The following is an 18,780-nucleotide window of genomic DNA, read 5'->3' on the forward strand; positions in this document are numbered from 1 at the left end:
AGAGAGTTGGGTGGTGATACATAGAGAGAGAGACAGAGAAAGACAGAGAGAGACACAGAGAAAGACAGAGAGAGATAGAGGGAGAGAAAGGAGAGAGTTAGGTGGAGATACATAGAGAGAGATAGAGGGAGAGCTAGGTGGAGATACATTGTGAGAGAGACAGAGAAAGACAGAGAGAGACACAGAGAAAGACAGAGAGAGATAGAGGGAGAGAAAGGAGAGAGTTAGGTGGAGATACATTGTGAGAGAGACAGAGAAAGAGAAAGAAGAGAGAGATGCAGGAGACTTTTCCTGTCAGTGATTATGGTGATATAAATAGACTGTTTCCCAATAATACCCAGTGTCCATTTCCAAGCAGTACTTCATCTCCTCCTGCTTTGCTCTCCTCTCATTCCCTCTCTCAACTTGTGGGTGGGAGACCAGTGACAGGTGGGTGTTTGGTTGAGTGCAGAATGAGAGGCAGAAGACAGGATGAGTAAATGGAGTGAGAGAATACTGTAAGTGTGTGAGATGGGTAGTGAGTTAAAGGGGTTATGGGGTGAGTGTGTTGGAGCTAGATTAGAGGAGAAGAACGTGGTGAAATCTCCAGCTGTGCCAGCAGCTGTGGTCCATCCCCTGATGCTGAGAGGGATTTAGGCCTGATGGCCAACACTACATACCACAGAGCAGATCCCTGTGGCGCAATAACCCCTAGACAGACACACACAGAGACACACAAACACACAGACTAATAAACACACACACACACAGACTAACACTTTCTATCTTTCATACTCTCTTTCTTTCTGTCTCTCTCGCTCTCTACAACACTGTTATAACATTATCTTCCTGACTTGAACCAGCAATTTAAACACTTGTAGAGAACCCTGAGAACCCGGTAGTACCATCAACTGGGGGAGGTGAAATGACCCAAACCACTACCCAGTCTGCAGTGAGAGTTCAAGAGTCTTTGTTCTCCAGCACCAGCCGGTTAAAATAAATATCGACATTCCTCCTTCCAAATGAATGGCTGCAGTTATGAAGTCCACTGACTGGCACTGAGCACAAAAGGGCTCCCAGAGGACAAATGGAATTGGTTCACTGACATATTGCTAATGATCCAGAAACAAACATTCAAAACCTCCATCTACTTTACATAGACACAGGCATCAGTGGGATGCTGTGTGTCTTCCGTTAGACCTGAGTTCAAATACTATTTTAAATAGTTTCAAATATTTTATCTGGGCTTGATTGAGCTTGCCTGGCATTGTTCTTTAATCTTTAGTTTTATAACATCTCTCTCCATACTGTTTGTAAATGCCACATTCGGATGTTGCTGCCATGGATTCCATGATGTCTGTCTAATCCTACAGATAATGTCACTGGAAGAGGGATTGGAGTGTGAGTTGGCACATGAGTGATAGAGATTGTAATCATGTCCTATCTGTAAGCGTTTAAAGTAATTAGTCTCTCTCTCTCTCTCTCTCTCTGAATAGTTGCCCTGGCACAGTCAGAACATTACTAGCGAGAACAGGTTCAGGTTGCCAGGATCCAGCCCCTCTGAGAGCTCGCCTGCTGTGAGGATGACAGATATACTGGGACTTTTTATGTGTGGGCCATTGGCCAGCCTCATCACACCTTGCGGCCCATTGTTACAGCACCTAAGCTCACTTTAGGTTTAGTGATGCAGCCTCATCAGTGTTGGAGACATATGTTTGGTTATTAGCTGGTGTATCCCTATTCATGGTAACACTATATTTACTATAAAGTCCATCTGTAGATGCTCAGCAAACTATCATTAAGGGTGTGTGTGCGTGCGTGCGTGCGTGCGTGCGAGTGAGTGAATGCAGGCATGTATGCATCTGTGTGTGTATAGATTTTTCACCTAAATACTGCTTTCGATGATCAACCGGGTGGAGAATTGTATTAATCATTGCTCTACAGAGGATCTGTCTGCCGCTCCATACAGTGACCAAGCAGATCACAACACAACCTCATCACCAGCCCTACATACAATAAGCTCAGCTTGATCAGTTTAGTGGGCTGTTTCCATGTATATTCACCCAGCATGATTCTTCATATTGGAGAATGGACTCTGTATATAAGCCCTATTCAAATACTCTTGAAATGTATCCTTCCGACAATCATGTCATGATAGATCACTGATTGATTATCTCAAGCAAGGGAGGAAGGAACACTTCATAGAGCAAAGAGCCTACATACTGCAGAGAGCAGACACAGTGTGGAGGAAGGAACACTTCATAGAGCACAGAGCCTACATACTGCAGAGATCAGACACAGTGTGGAGGAAGTAACACTTCATAGAGCAAAGAGCCTACATACTGCAGAGAGCAGACACAGTGTGCTTCCCAAAAGTCTGAAGTGGCTTCTCCCTCTTCTTATTTTATTCATTCAGTGTGAAAGAACTAGACAAGTGAAAGCAAAAGCACATAGGAATCAATTAACTTGCACTCTTTTTTTTTTTTTTACTGTTTAATAGTCCCTTAGTCACTCATCTTGCTATTTTCTCCTTACCTCTTGAGTTGGTCGCCATGTCTGCCACCTTCTGAAAGGCATCTAGAAATGTCACTATTGCCAGAACTGTAGTCCTACAAGTACACAGGAGGACACAGCAGTCAGTATTCAACCTCAACAGCGACTAGAAACTATGAATAGACCAGAATGTCAACACTGGACAGTTAGAGTAGCCAGTCTACTGAGCAGGTTCACATTTATTGGGAATCATTTTGTCCTGGAGACAGAGCTGTGCAAAGTATATTGTGAATATGTATGAAAACAAAATTAGCTTAGTGGTCTTAATTTAACGTTAGGGTTAGGCATAAGGTTAGCAGTGTGGCTCAGGCTAGGGTTCAGGTTCAGGTTAGGTTTAAAATCAGATGTTATGACTTTTTGGCTGTGCCAGCTAGTGACTACCCTGCAGAGCTGCCTCCAGTACATATGTCATACCACTAAATGCCAACTTGCATCTATTGAAGGTGGGATGGATAGGGCATGATAGTCAGTCTCAGACATACTGTAGATAGTAAAGAATCAAGGTCTCACCTGAGTTGGGAGTGTAGTTTAGTGGCCTTGGCACTGAAGTCTTCCCACACTGGATATGAACTCTGGATGAAAGAGGAATCAAATGTTAGTTAAAACCTTTGGCACCACACACACACACACACACACACACACATCATGTGTTGTTCCAGTGGACCAGCACTTTGGAACACCTTCTGTGCTCAGCCTTCTCATATGACTCAGAACAACATAATACATCACCATCCAATCAAGCTTGTATATTCTATCTTACCTAACCATGCTGAAAATACAGTTGACTCGCTGTTGACTCACTGCAGGGCAAAGCTGGGGTGTGTGGGAGGGAGGGGGGAATATGGGAGGGAAGGTAGTGTGCCTGCTCTATAAGGAATCATGTTGGATCAGATTTCCCTGAGGACACGCAGCCAGCCTCCTTCCAGCCCTGAGCCCCAGCAGCAGCCTGCCTCCTTCCAGCCCTGAGCCCCAGCAGCAGCCTGCCTCCTTCCAGCCCTGAGCCCCAGCAGCAGCCTGCCTCCTTCCAGCCCTGAGCCCCAGCAGCAGCCTGCCTCCTTCCAGCCCTGAGCCCCAGCAGCAGCCTGCCTCCTTCCAGCCCTGAGCCCCAGCAGCAGCCTGCCTCCTTCCAGCCCTGAGCCCCAGCAGCAGCCTGCCTCCTTCCAGCCCTGAGCCCCAGCAGCAGCCTGCCTCCTTCCAGCCCTGAGCCCCAGCAGCAGCCTGCCTCCCTCCATGCCTGGACCCCAGCAGCAGCCTGCCTCCTTCCAGCCCTGAGCCCCAGCAGCAGCCTGCCTCCTCCCAGCCCTGATCCCCAGCAGCAGCCTGCCTCCTTCCAGCCCTGAGCCCCAGCAGCAGCCTGCCTCCTTCCAGCCCTGAGCCCCAGCAGCAGCCTGCCTCCTTCCAGCCCTGAGCCCCAGCAGCAGCCTGCCTCCCTCCATGCCTGGACCCCAGCAGCAGCCTGCCTCCTTCCAGCCCTGAGCTCCAGCAGCAGCCTGCATCCTTCCAGCCCTGAGCCCCAGCAGCAGCCTGCCTCCCTCCATGCCTGGACCCCAGCAGCAGCCTGCCTCCTTCCAGCCCTGAGCCCCAGCAGCAGCCTGCCTCCTTCCAGCCCTGAGCCCTAGCAGCAGCCTGCCTCCTTCCAGCCCTGAGCCCCAGCAGCAGCCTGCCTCCCTCCATGCCTGGACCCCAGCAGCAGCCTGCCTCCTTCCAGCCCTGAGCCCCAGCAGCAGCCTGCCTCCTTCCAGCCCTGAGCCCCAGCAGCAGCCTGCCTCCCTCCATGCCTGGACCCCAGCAGCAGCCTGCCTCCTTCCAGCCCTGAGCCCCAGCAGCAGCCTGCCTCCTCCCAGCCCTGATCCCCAGCAGCAGCCTGCCTCCTTCCAGCCCTGAGCCCCAGCAGCAGCCTGCCTCCTTCCAGCCCTGAGCCCCAGCAGCAGCCTGCCTCCTTCCAGCCCTGAGCCCCAGCAGCAGCCTGCCTCCCTCCATGCCTGGACCCCAGCAGCAGCCTGCCTCCTTCCAGCCCTGAGCTCCAGCAGCAGCCTGCATCCTTCCAGCCCTGAGCCCCAGCAGCAGCCTGCCTCCCTCCATGCCTGGACCCCAGCAGCAGCCTGCCTCCTTCCAGCCCTGAGCCCCAGCAGCAGCCTGCCTCCTTCCAGCCCTGAGCCCTAGCAGCAGCCTGCCTCCTTCCAGCCCTGAGCCCCAGCAGCAGCCTGCCTCCCTCCATGCCTGGACCCCAGCAGCAGCCTGCCTCCTTCCAGCCCTGAGCCCCAGCAGCAGCCTGCCTCCCTCCATGCCTGGACCCCAGCAGCAGCCTGCCTCCCTCCATGCCTGGGCCCCAGCAGCAGCCTGCACTCTTAGAAAAACATTTGCTATCTAGAACCTAAAAGGGTTCTTCAGCTGTCCCCATAGGATAACCCTTTGTTAGAACCCTTTTGGGTTCTACATGGAACTCAAAAGGCTTCTACCTAGAACCAAAAACTGCTCTACCTGGAACCCAAAAGGGTTCTCCTATGGGGACAACCGAAGAACCCTTTTGGAACCCTTTTTTCTAAGAGTGTGCTTCCCTTCAGGCCCCAGCAGCAGCAGCCTGCCTCCCGGCCCCAGCAGCAGCCTGCCTCCCTCCCGGCCCCAGCAGCAGCCTGCCTCCCTCCCGGCCCCAGCAGCAGCCTGCCTCCCTCCCGGCCCCAGTAGCAGCCTGCCTCCCTCCCTCCAGGCCCCAACCAAAACACAAAACACGCTTAGGATCGGAGCCCAGCCTGAGCCTCATAGAGCCCTGGGAGAGGGACACAGGCTGTCTATATACATAGTCACCAGCTTCTCTTGCAGAGAAGTGAAAAGACTGCAGAGAAAGGGGGAAATAGGCAAAAGAAACATCCCAGATCATTCACTCAACTCCTATTTCTCTCGTCATCATATCCAAGAAGAGATCATTCCCTGTTTTCAAGATATCTTTCTATGAGAAAATGAACTCCTCACAAAGTGATCAAGTTTCACTATTAAGACTATCACATTCACTATTAAAATGTTTTTCCCATGCTTCGCCATTCTCCGTCTGTCTTCACTGGACTGCAACAGGTGGCTAATTAGCTTTTCAGCCCTAGGCATGCTGACAATGGCAGGAGGAGGCTGAGACAGGACAGCTGAGGGTGCAGGGTGAAAGCAGGGTTAAGATATCAATGCAATGCATTGAAGAAAGATGCACACACACACACAAACACAGCTCCCCAAATCCAGGCAGATCCTTCCTTCCTCAGTTAATGAATTCATCTGAAGGGAGCAGAGCAGGCTGTTATACAACTGCATCAGGTGCTAGCGGCTTGTCTGTGTCATGTTGCACTGTTGGATATAAGGGAGTCAGTGATACACGGGCATAGTTAGCTCTCAACAGGCTGTGACACTGACAGTGTGTACCTAGCCTACACCAGGTTCAGCCATACGGCTAATTCTGTCCTTGACTGGCCCGGGAGGAAGTCAAACACTATGCACCAGGGTAGTATTCATTAGGCACCAAACGGTAGAAAACGGAATAAAACAGGGAGGAACTACTTGGAATTGTTCAATAAGAAACGCTAATTTACATTATCCGTTGCAAAACACTTGATGTTTTCCATTGCATGCCCTAGTGAATACGAGCCAGATGAGCTGACTGCTGAGTAAGGTTTTCTGTATCTGGACCATTGATTCCAGCTGATTATCAATAGGTCCCTTTCTCTAAATGTTGTCTTTCTCCCGTAGACACAATGACAAAAGAATAATGTATGAAATGCTGATATTTAGTGCTGATCTCATTGAGCATCTTACAGTGCTTGGCAAACTACGCCCCATAAATAGAAGGTATGGCCATGGCCAATTAGCCACTGTGAGTAGATGATCAATATCAGGGATCAGAGTAGGAGTGCTGATATAGGGAACATTTAGCCTTTTAGATTATAATGAATGGACCAGGGGGGCCCTGATCCTAGATCAGCACACCTACTCAGAGATGTACGTTTTATCAATCGACACACATAATACTGTGTACCTGATGACATGACCTTACTTAACCTAGTAAGTAATTGAGTTCAAATTCGACTTTATAATTTCAGGTTTGGATCCCAGCCTGAGCCTCTTATAGAGGCAGAGAAGCCTAGAGAGAGGAAGGACATAAATTATTCTATATATACTTACACATTTTTTATATACAGTGGGGCAAAAAAGTATTTAGTCAGCCACCAATTGTGCAAGTTCTCCCACTTAAAAAGATGAGAGAGGCCTGTAATTTTCATCATAGGTACACTTCAACTATGACAGACAAAATGAGAAGAAAAAAAATCCAGAAGATCACATTGTAGGATTTTTAATGAATTTATTTGCAAATTATGGTGGAAAATAAGTATTTGGTCACCTACAAACAAGCAAGATTTCTGGCTCTCACAGACCTGTAACTTCTTCTTTAAGAGGCTCCTCTGTCCTCCACTCGTTACCTGTGTTAATGGCACCTGTTTGAACTTGTTATCAGTATAAAAGACACCTGTCCACAACCTCAAACAGTCACACTCCAAACTCCACTATGGCCAAGACCAAAGAGCTGTCAAAGGACACCAGAAACAAAATTGTAGACCTGCACCAGGCTGGGAAGACTGAATCTGCAATAGGTAAGCAGCTTGGTTTGAAGAAATCAACTGTGGGAGCAATTATTAGGAAATGGAAGACATACAAGACCACTGATAATCTCCCTCGATCTGGGGCTCCACGCAAGATCTCACCCCGTGGGGTCAAAATGATCACAAGAAAGGTGAGCAAAAATCCCAGAACCACACGGGGGGACCTAGTGAATGACCTGCAGAGAGCTGGGACCAAAGTAACAGAGCCTACCATCAGTAACACACTACGCCGCCAGGGACTCAAATCCTGCAGTGCCAGACGTGTCCCCCTGCTTAAGCCAGTACATGTCCAGGCCCGTCTGAAGTTTCCTAGAGAGCATTTGGATGATCCAGAAGAAGATTGGGAGAATGGTCAGATGAAACCAAAATATAACTTTTTGGTAAAAACTCAACTCGTCGTGTTTGGAGGACAAAGAATGCTGAGTTGCATCCAAAGAACACCATACCTACTGTGAAGCATGGGGGTGGAAACATCATGCTTTGGGGCTGTTTTTCTGCAAAGGGACCAGGACGACTGATCCGTGTAAAAGGAAAGAATGAATGGGGCCATGTATCGTGAGATTTTGAGTGAAAACCTCCTTCCATCAGCAAGGGCATTGAAGATGAAACGTGGCTGGGTCTTTCAGCATGACAATGATCCCAAACACACCGCCCGGGCAATGAAGGAGTGGCTTCGTAAGAAGCATTTCAAGGTCCTGGAGTGGCCTAGCCAGTCTCCAGATCTCAACCCCATAGAAAATCTTTGGTGGGAGTTGAAAGTCTGTGTTGCCCAGCAACAGCCCCAAAACATCACTGCTCTAGAGGAGATCTGCATGGAGGAATGGGCCAAAATACCAGCAACAGTGTGTGAAAACCTTGTGAAGACTTACAGAAAACGTTTGACCTCTGTCATTGCCAACAAAGGGTATATAACAAAGTATTGAGATAAACTTTTGTTATTGACCAAATACTTATTTTCCACCATAATTTGCAAATAAATTCATTAAAAATCCTACAATGTGATTTTCTGGATTTTTTCCCCTCATTTTGTCTGTCATAGTTGAAGTGTACCTATGATGAAAATTACAGGCCTCTCTCATCTTTTTAAGTGGGAGAACTTGCACAATTGGTGGCTGACTAAATACTTTTTTGCCCCACTGTATATAAGGTTTATAACTAGGACCAATACTTGTTCCTGGTCAGATCATGTGACACTTTCTATATTTATATAGTTTATAACTGGGGCCCAGAGTTGTTCCTGGTCAGATTGTGTGGTCAAGAAAAACTCATAGTCCTATTTATGGCCAATCCTTGTACTCCATATTACCATGCCTGTTCACACTTTCCATCTGTTGTACAACAGACCAAACTAGGCCACTGCTCGACCTATGTGAACTTGTCCTGCTTGACCTGAATAGGCTCCCCTCCCCTCCCTGTATCTAATTATAAAGAGAGACATCATAATATTTGGTGGTGGACACTGCATTGTGACCATAATCTTGCGAGCCAGACCATGGTCAACATGGATCACAGCCTAGTGGCCAAGGTGGCCATTTAATTTGACACAATGTCTTTGTCAAAGAGCTGCTTTCCTGGATGAGAAGGGGTTGCCAAATTGGATCAATTAACCCCTCTCCATTATTGGCCTGATGTTAGACACTGGAAAATGTGTAGGCACACACACACACACACACAAAACTAAAAACATGTTATGGGTTATGTGATCAGTGTGTTGTTATGTCCCTGTCACAGCAGTTGTTTGTCATGTTTTGTTATGATTAGGTTAGGGAGCTGCCATATATCCAATAAGACATCCACAATTAGTTGTTTGTTGTAACAATTACTGATTTAGCAGTGGATCAGTTGGAACACTGTCTAATCTATTCAGTCATTACTCTGATATTCAGTTATTGACTTCCTTTTAAAGTATGTTTAATTCTTGAAAAGTACAGGCTAAGTCATATTTTCAATGGAACAATTGTATAACAAATTTTGCACAACAAATTCTGTAGCCTATAACCTACAAATATTAACTCAAACTATCAACAGCTTGATTATATTCAAAGACATGTTGGTCGTCATCAGAACAGCTGCTCCCCTACAAATCTGCAAACTAGGCAAATAACATAAAGGAAAAATATTTAGCACAATTTATTCTTTCTCATAGCCAGTGAGGGGGTACGGAATATGAGAGGAAACAATGGCAGTAAATTGAGTCAGATTATCCATGCAATAGGTCGGAAAAAAACTGTCGACTTCATCGAGCTCTGGTACCTTCATGTCGTTGACGATAGCTTGGAATAATCCACCCAACGCTCCACACTCCTTTTCCACTGACTCCATTATCACAGTCGTCTTCTAACGATGACTGAATGCGAGAAAATAAATGTCCATACGCGCTAAATATTCACACATCAGATATTCGATATTTTAATAAGCTCTTCGTTGTCCTTCACTCTCCAAGCCAGACGCGGAGGATGCGAAACTCCCGGCTAGAGGGCAGATAAAAATAAATCTGCTACTCTATGGCACCGGGCTGACGCACGGCGGTTGCTCTCTCTGCTCGGACGCGAGTGATGGAGAGGAGGCAAAATCCTCGTTCCGATTCCCACCAGTCTACAAACTGCGAAAAGAAGAGCAGGGTGAGTTTGGGTCAACGTCTATTTTCATTTTCGGCTGATAATCACGGGCAAATGTAGGGTACCACGACAGACAGTCGGTCACAGCTCTGAATGTGGGGCACGCTCTCTTGTAGAGGAACAGATGTCTTGAAGCTGGGGTTCAGTGATTCGATCCATGGGAATTGAAGGGGGGCGGTCTTTTTTTTGTCACAAGAAGCATGGAGGGAGGGACACCCCCTATCCAAACAAAAGTGAATCTGTCTTCTCATTCAAGGATACTCTGAAGAGCAAAAGAAAGGATATCCCCAGCTTTCAGCATGCACGAGCCTGTTCATCATATACTGTATCAGTCTGGAGTTATTGTTACAAGCAATACAATGTAGCCTATAATACACAGTAATAATGAATCAACACTGACTACACCATGCATGCACATATGCATAGTGTGTTATTTCAAGCAAATATGTTATTTCAAGTTAAAGGAACCTCAACCTCTTTAGGCTATAAATAAATACTTTTTGTTGGCCTTTTGACTCTTAAATATGCCAATTTTACTGGGGGGGGGGGAATAAAAAACGGAAATATGCTCATTAAATTGAACATAGTTTAAGCAAAACATTTTTGGGAATTTTGCAGCAAAAAAGACAAACAGGTGAAATCATTTTTCACTGTTTCTTCTCCCTCAAGGAAAGTACAACAACTTTCTATTTCACTACGGTATATCATCGGCTGAATAAATCATATGCCTATGTATGCACACTGTATCCCCCACAGTGCATATACAGTACCAGTCAAAAGTTTACACACCCACTCATTCAAGGGTTTTTCTTTATTTGTACTATTTTCTACATTGTAGAATAATAGTGAAGACATCACAGCTATGAAATAACACATATATCATGTAGTAATCCCAAACCATCTCAATTGGGTTGAAGTTGGGTGATTGTGGAGGCCTGGTCATCTGATGAAGAATCCCAACACTCTCCTTCTTGGTCAAGTAGCCCTTACACAACCTGGAGGTGTGTTGAGTCATTGTCCTGTTGAAAAACAAATGATAGTGGGACTAAGAGCAAGCCAGATGTGATGGTGTGGCGTATCGCTGCAGACACCATTCTGTATACATCTGGCCCTTCTTTGGACACTGTGTTAACTAACCTCCAAATTAGCTTCAATGCCATACAACACTCCTTTCATGGCCTCCAACTGCTCTTAAACACTAGTAAAACCAAATGCATGGTTTTCCACCATTCGCTGCCTGCGCCCGCACCCGCCCGCCCGACTAGCATCACTACTCTGGACGGCTCTGACTTAGAATATGTGGACAAGTACAAATACCTAGGTGTCTGGCTAGACTGTAAACTCTCCTTCCAGACTCATAGCCAGCAGCATACCACCCTGCATACCACTGCTGGCTTGCTTCTGAAGCTAAGCAGGGTTGGTCCTGGTCAGTCCCTGGATGGGAGACCAGGTGCTGCTGGAAGTGGTGTTGGAGGGCCAGTAGGAGGCACTCTTTTCTCTGGTCTAAAAAATATCCCAATGCCCCAGGGCAGTGATTGGGGACACTGCCCTGTGTAGGGTGCTGTCTTTTGGACGGGACGTTAAATGGGTGTCCTGACTCTCTGAGGTCATTAAAGATCCCATGGCACTTATCGTAAGAGTAGGGGTGTTAACCCTGGTGTCCTGGCTAAATTCCCAATCTGGCCCTCAAACCATCACGGTCACCTAATAATCGCCAGTTTACAATTGGCTCATTTATCCCCCTCCTCTCCCCTATAACTATTCCCCAGGTCGTTGCTGTAAATGAGAATGTGTTCTCAGTCAACTTACCTGGTAAAATAACAGATAAATAAAATATTAAAACATGTCCAAAATTAAATCTAGAATCGGCTTCCTATTTAGCAACAAAGCGTCCTTCACTCACGCCGCCAAACATACCCTCGTAAAACTGACTATCCTACCGATCCTCGACTTCGGCGATGTAATTTACCAAATAGCTTCCAATACTCTACTCAGCAAACTGGATGCAGTCTATCACAGTGCGATCCGTTTTGTCACCAAAGCCCCTTATACCACCCACCACTGCGACCTGTATGCTCTCGTCGGCTGGCCCTCGCTTCATATTCGTCGCCAGACGCACTGGCTCCAGGTCATCTATAAGTCTATGCTAGGTAAAGCTCCGCCTTTTCTCAGCTCACTGGTCACGATAACAACACCCACCCGTAGCACGCGCTCCAGCAGGTATATCTCACTGGTCATCCCCAAAGCCAACACCTCATTTGGTTGCCTTTCCTTCCAGTTCTCTGCTGCCAATGACTGGAACGAAATGCAAAAATTGCTGAAGCTGGAGACTTATATCTCCCTCACTAACTTTAAGCATCAGCTGTCAGAGCAGCTAACCGATCACTGGAGCTGTACATAACCCATCTGTAAATAGCCCACCCAATCTTCCTACCTCATTCCCATATTGTTTTTATTTACTTTTCTGCTCTTTTGCACACCAGTATTTCTACTTGCACATCATCATCTGCTCAGCTATCACTCCAGTGTCAATTTGCTAAACTGTAATTACTTCGCTACTATGGCCTATTTATTGCCTTACCTCCTCACGCCATTTGCACACACTGTATATAGACTTTCTTTTTTTCTATTGTGTTATTGACTGTACGCTTGTCTATTCCATGTGTAACTCTGTGTTGTTGTTTGTGTCGCACTGCTTTGCTTTATCTTGGCCAGGTTGCAGTTGTAAATGAGAACTTGATCTCAACTAGCTTACCTGGTTAAATAAAGGTGAAATATATGTACATATTTTTTAAAGAATGCTGTGGTAGCCATGCTGGTTAAGTGTGCCTTAAATTCTAAATGAATCACTGAAAGTGTCACCAGCGAAGCACCCCCACACCTCCGCCTCCATGCTTCACAGTGGGAAACACACATGCGGAGATCACCTACTACGCGTCTCACAAAGACACGGCGGTTGGAACCAAAAATCTTACATTTGGACTCATCAGACCAAAGGACAGATTTCCACAAGTCTAATGCCCATTGCTCGTGTTTCTTGGCCCAAGCAAGTCTCTTCTTCTTAATGGTGTCCTTTAGTAGTGGTTTCTTTGCAGCAATCGACCGTGAAGGCCTAATTCACGGTCTCCTCTGAACAGTAGATGTTGAGATGTGTCTGTTACTTGAACTCTGTGAAGCATATATTTGGGCTGCAATTTATGAGGCTGGTAACTCTCATGAACTTATCCTCTGCAGCAGAGGTAACTCTGGGTCTTCCTTTCCTGTGGCAGTCCTCATGAGAGCCAGTTTCATCATAGCGATGACCTTCATGTCTTAAAGTAATGATGGACTGTCATTTCTCTTTGCTTATTTGAGCTGTTCTTGCCATAATATGGACTTGGTATTTTACCAAATAGGGCTATCTTCTGTATACCACCTCTACATTGTCACAACACAACTGATTGGCTCAAACTCAAACGCATTAAGGAAAGAAATTACACAAATTAACTTTTAACAAGGCACACCTGTTAATTGAAATGCATTCCAGGTGAGCGCCTCATGAAGCTGGTTGAGAGAATGGCAAAAGTGTGCAAAGCTGTCATCAAGGCAAAGGCTGGCTACTTTGAAGAATCTCAAAAATATTTTGATTTGTTTAACACTTCTTTGGTTACTACATTATTCCATGTGTTATTTCATAATAGAAAATAATAAAAAATAAGGAAAAATCCTTGAATGAGTAGGTGTGTCCAAACTTTTGACTGGTACTGTATATTATGCTTCACATTACCAAGAGGTCACCAGAGAATCATGTAGATTTAAACACATCATCATGGCCAGTAATTGAGTGGGTACAGGGGACCGGGGTCACCCCGACAGCATTCCCCAAAAACATTGTGTAAAATTATAACCCTGCACATCTGCCAGCAGCACACACACAATCACACACACACCTTCCTTGCCTCTTCCAACCCACAGAAGGACCTCACATCACCTCCCGTCAGTTCAGTCTATCTTGAAATAACATTTAACGACACCTGCATTCTGCTGAAAAGTACACAGAGGAAGAGGTTTCCAAAGACTGAGATTAACAACTTTAAACTAAAGTAAATCATATTTCAGGATCAGAAGTGACATGGCACTATAAATTCAACAAGTACCCTTATTGGTTGAAACTCATAAACCAAATTCCCTATTGGTACAGAGCGTCCTGTTAAAGTGTAAGGTAAATCTCAGCTGGATCCTAAAATGTAACTTTATAATGCGCTAAAGTCATGTATCGATATAGCAATTATTTCATGTGAATCTAATTATAATTGCATAATAATGAATTTGACCAGTTGTTTTTACACAAGTGGAAAAGGAATTTGATCTAACAATACATTTTGTCAATACTACTATTGTACATAAAAATCTCTATATATTTGGATGTATGTGGTCTACTATGTGGCCTACTGTGTTTCCCCAACCACATGGGCAGCCATGAGTCTCTCAGAGGCCTGTCTGTGGGCCTGCAGCCCAGTCAGTCTGAACCACAGAGCTCCCTGGCATCCCTGACAAAACAGCCATAAACAGAAAATATCTTGACACTGACACCACATCCATTCCTCACAACCAACACCCCCAGAGCTCAGCCTCACTGTTCTGCCCTCAGCCCTCCTTCCTCCACGTGTGTCTGCATCAGTTTCCGTTATTCCCTAATTCAACGAGGGACGGCTTTAGTAGGGGGAAAATGCTAACTCTTCTGTTTCTCCTCACTCTTCGTAAGACTGTAAAGCTGTACGACTTATATCAATCATCCACTCTAAACGTGTCAAGTTGGAGAGACTTTGAAGATGGCGAAAGCTTCCGTATCTTAAGTTTAAGGGTTTCAAACCTGGGCATATATTTATCTGCCATTTTGTGATAAGGCCTGTTTGTTTTTTTACCCTTCAAAAAGGCTATATGTTTTTTTTCATTAGAAAGAGGCTGCGAGAGAAAGAACAGTTTATCTTTCCAAATATGCGATAAAACAGATATAAACCATGTGATGATTATTTAAAAATGTGATAACCGCATACAATCAGGGTACCATTTAAATTGAAGTTAACGTGTTGTGTCTTAGCATTCCATTTCATAACAGAGCATAAACCTGGCTGGAACAAGTTTAAAGTTTTTTCACAAACTATCGTGCAACCGGTTGAGGGTGTCTTTGACCAGAAACAGTCCTAATTACTCCTAGAAGACTACTCCATTGGGAACATGCGGTTCTCAACCTTGACCTGACCACAAGTGCCCCCTAGCACCCGCGCTCCCCCTCCACCCGCCCGAATCCAAAAAGAGAAAGGAGACAACAGTGATAGACTGTGACCTTTGACCCCCTAGCAATGCCTTACCCATGATTCCTTGGGCCCCCTCTCTCTTGGGTTTATCACCCATGGTGAGGGATAACAAACGTGATGCTGGGGTCTGCTCTGGTGGACAGCGGGCCATATGTCCACTTGATCATAAAATCAATCAGGATTTACAAATTCTCCAAATACTGCCCACGTCTGTTACATAAGTGATCCCTGTATGTCATCCCAAATTAAGTAAATATGTTAACTAAATCAGCTTTGAAGTAGTGTACGCATATCCAGTAACATGCAGGTACAAGAAGTAAAATTATGAGAAAAAATAGATACCTGCACACTGGTGATTACTCCCGTAGTTCTATTGTGCAACGGTTTCGACCTGAAGGTCTTCGTCAGGCTTTAAATAAAAAGAACACACAAGGAGGGACTGTCTCATCATGGCAGATGATTGGGCACAGCTAGGCTGAACTATCGGTGTCCATAATGTGTAAATTTCACACAAGGCTTATAAAGTTACCCTGTAATCCAACTTCACACCATCTGATATTTGGCAGTATACAAATTAAGCAAGAGGTTCCATTGTGTTTGGTGAATCTGTTATTGCATAAACTGATGGACTGAGGCAGGAGGCATTGCCCCGTGGAGGTCTGAATCAAATCATGTACCATTATCATTGGGCCACAAATCATTGGGCCACAAAGATCTCAATAATACACATCTCACATGTAGTCTGATCTATGATAGAAATTAAGAAAATATAACATCATACAGAAAAACAAAGAGTGCAAAACAAAAGGAAAGGCCCTCCACATAGCTGGAAAAACAGCAACAGATGCTTGATTAAGTTAGAATAATATTTTCACTCTTTCTGACAGTTGTATTTAATACTTTCGGTGAGAAACAGATTACGGATGTCCAAAATCCTCACTTAACACCAGAAAAAAAAAAGAAGCAGGCCCAACCCATGCCCTTCTCCATGTTAAGCCAATATGAGACGGTGTTAACTTTGACTTCCAGCGTGATCTGCGGTTCAAACCTTTGGCTATAAGAGGAACTTTATCCCACTCCAATCAACTGTAGGCCCCATAGAAGTAACTGCTCTCTGGGGTGCATAGGGGTGGGGTTGTAGTGCACGTCACCAGCACATACCTCCACTATGGATGTGCACCAAAAGGCACCCTATTCCATAGGTAGTGCACTACTTTTTAGTGAAAAGTAGTGTAGTATATATAACCGATGTGAAATGGCTAGCTAGGTAGCGGTGGTGCGCACTAGCAGCCTTTCAGTCGGTGACGTCACTTGCTCTGAAACCTTGAAGTAGTGGTTCCCCTTGCTCTGCAAGGGCCGCGGCCTTTGTGGAGCGATGGGTAACGATGCTTCGTGGGTGTCAGTTGTTGATGTGTGCAGAGGGTCCCTGGTTCGCGCCCGGGGCGAGAGAACGGACTAAAGTTAAACTGTTACATATATACAGTGCATTGCGAAAGTATTCACCCCCCGTGGCATTTTTCCTATTTTTGTTGCCTTACAACCTGGAATTAAAATAGATGATTTTTTGGGGGGGGTTCTATCATTTGATTTACACAACATGCCTACCACCTTGAAGATGCAAAATATTTTTTCTTGTGAAACAAACAAGAAATAAGAAAAAAAAACTGAAAACTTGAGCGTGCATAAATATTCACCCCCCCCAAAGTCAATACTTTGTTAGAACCACCTTTTGCAGCAATTACAGCTGCAAGTCTCTTGGGGTGTCTCTATAAGCTTCGCACATCTAGTCACTGGGATTTTTTTGTCCATACTTCAAGGCAAAACTGCTCCAGCTCCTTCAAGTTGGATGGGTTCCGCTGGTGTACAGCAATCTTTAAGTCATACCACAGATTCTCAATTGGATTGAGGTCTGGGCTTTGAATAGGCCATTCCAAGACATTTAAATGTTTCCCCTTAAACCACTCGAGTGTTGCTTTAGCAGTATGCTTTGGGTCATTGTCCTGCTGGAAGGTGAACCTCCATCCCAGTTTCAAATCTCTGGAAGACTGAAACAGGTTTCCCTCAAGAATTTCCCTGTATTTAGCACCATCCATCATTCCTTCAATTCTGACCAGTTTCCCAGTCCTTGCCGATGAAAAACATCCCCACAGCATGGTGTTGGATGGTGGATGGTGTTCTCGGGATGATGAGAGGTGTTGGGTTTGCACCAGACATATCGTTTTCCTTGATGGCCAAAAAGCTCAATTTTAGTCTCATCTGACCAGAGTACCATCTTCCATATTTTGGGGGATTCTCCCACATGCCTTTTGGCGAACACCAAACGTGTTTGCTTATTTTAAGAGAGATGGGATGGACGGTTGTGGGGCGGAAGAGGGGTGGTCGGTGTTGGGGCGGTAGCGGAGAGGAGGGGTGGACGGTTGTGGGGCGGTAGAGGAGAGGAGGGGTGGACGGTTGTGGGGCGGAAGAGGAGAGGAGGGGTGGATGGTTGTGGGGCGGTAGAGGAGAGGAGGGGTGGACGGTTGTGGGGCGGAAGAGGGGTGGTCGGTGTTGGGGCGGTAGAGGAGAGGGGTGGTCAGTGGTGTGATGGTAGAGAAGAGGGTACAAAAATTGCTTTCCAAACCGTTTCCTGTCTGAGCTAGGGAACAGAACTTCTGACAGAACCATATCAAGCACCTTAAAGGGATGGATAACACAAGATACACACTCACCGAAGGGTTGGAGGGGACTTAGAGGATGCACATCCTCTGGTTGAGGGGACCTAGGATCCTGGAGGTCAGGGGTCAGTCAAGACCACCTTGTTACATTCTGCAGTTGGTGGAAAATTTGAAGAAACAGAATCTGAGAATCAGATTTCAAAATATGAATGGTAATACTCTGAGTGTACAAAACATTAAGAACACCTGCTCTTTCCATGACAGACTGACCAGGTGAAAGTCATGATCCCTTATTAATGTCACTTGTTAAATCCACTTTAATCAGTGTAGATGAAGGGGCGGAAACAGGTTAAATAAAAAAATACAAGATACAGGTTAAAGGATTTTTAAGCCTTGAGACAATTGAGACATGGATTGTGTATGTGTGCCATTCAGAGAGTGAATGGGCAAGACAAAAGATTTAAGTGCCTTTGAACGGGGTATGGTAGTAGGTGCCAGGTTTGTGTCAAGAACTACAACGCTGCTGGGTTCACGCTCAACAGTTTCCCGTGTGTATCAAGAATGGTCCACCACCCAAAGGACATCCAGCCAACTTGACACAACTGTGGGAAGCATTGGAGTCAACATGCGCCAGCATCCCTGTGGAACGCTTTTGACACCTTGAATTGAGGCTGTTCTGAGGGTAAAAGGTTGGGTGTGCCTCAATATTAAGGTGTTCTTAATGTTTTCTACACTCAGTGTTGATATTTTGAGTAAAGTAAAGGCTTACAATATTAGCTATATATTTGGTGTCTACATGCTGTAGATAATATTGAGATATGATTGAAACACAGAATATCACTCATTATGTTTGATAAATGAAGAGGAAACTGTCGAGGAGTACAATAATACTGGGAGCACCGTCTGTCCTGGAAAACATCTGTTTTTGTGAAGGTGCTGCCCTCTACTGTTATCTGATAGGAAATGATCATAATTGGGGGGTAAGAAGCTTCCTTACTGTACCAATCTTGAAAGTAGCAATACAGGTTTGTATCCAACAAGA

The 18,780-nt window shown here is 45.5% G+C and overlaps 1 protein-coding gene across 3 annotated transcripts in view; it reads right to left on the reverse strand.

The window, feature by feature from the left end:
* The window catches only part of LOC139583971 (protein MTSS 2-like), a 48,342-nt gene extending 29,654 nt beyond the window's left edge, over positions 1-18,688 (reverse strand). Inside the window, exons 1-3 of one of the 3 annotated variants that reach the window (XM_071415457.1) lie at positions 17,793-18,688; positions 3,043-3,104; positions 2,515-2,588 (exon numbers count right to left, since the gene is read on the reverse strand). In XM_071415457.1, the coding sequence (XP_071271558.1) occupies positions 2,515-2,533 (19 nt within the window). In that variant the 5' untranslated portion in view covers positions 2,534-2,588; positions 3,043-3,104; positions 17,793-18,688. Of the gene's footprint in view, positions 1-2,514; positions 2,589-3,042; positions 3,105-9,422; positions 10,019-17,792 lie in introns of those variants that run through there. The other 2 variants (XM_071415456.1, XM_071415455.1) reach the window with 2 other exon arrangements.
* Positions 18,689-18,780: the final 92 nt, after the last annotated feature.

The sequence above is a fragment of the Salvelinus alpinus genome, chromosome 9 (assembly GCF_045679555.1).
Source record: "Salvelinus alpinus chromosome 9, SLU_Salpinus.1, whole genome shotgun sequence".
In the NCBI taxonomy this organism is placed as follows: Eukaryota; Metazoa; Chordata; class Actinopteri; order Salmoniformes; family Salmonidae; genus Salvelinus; species Salvelinus alpinus.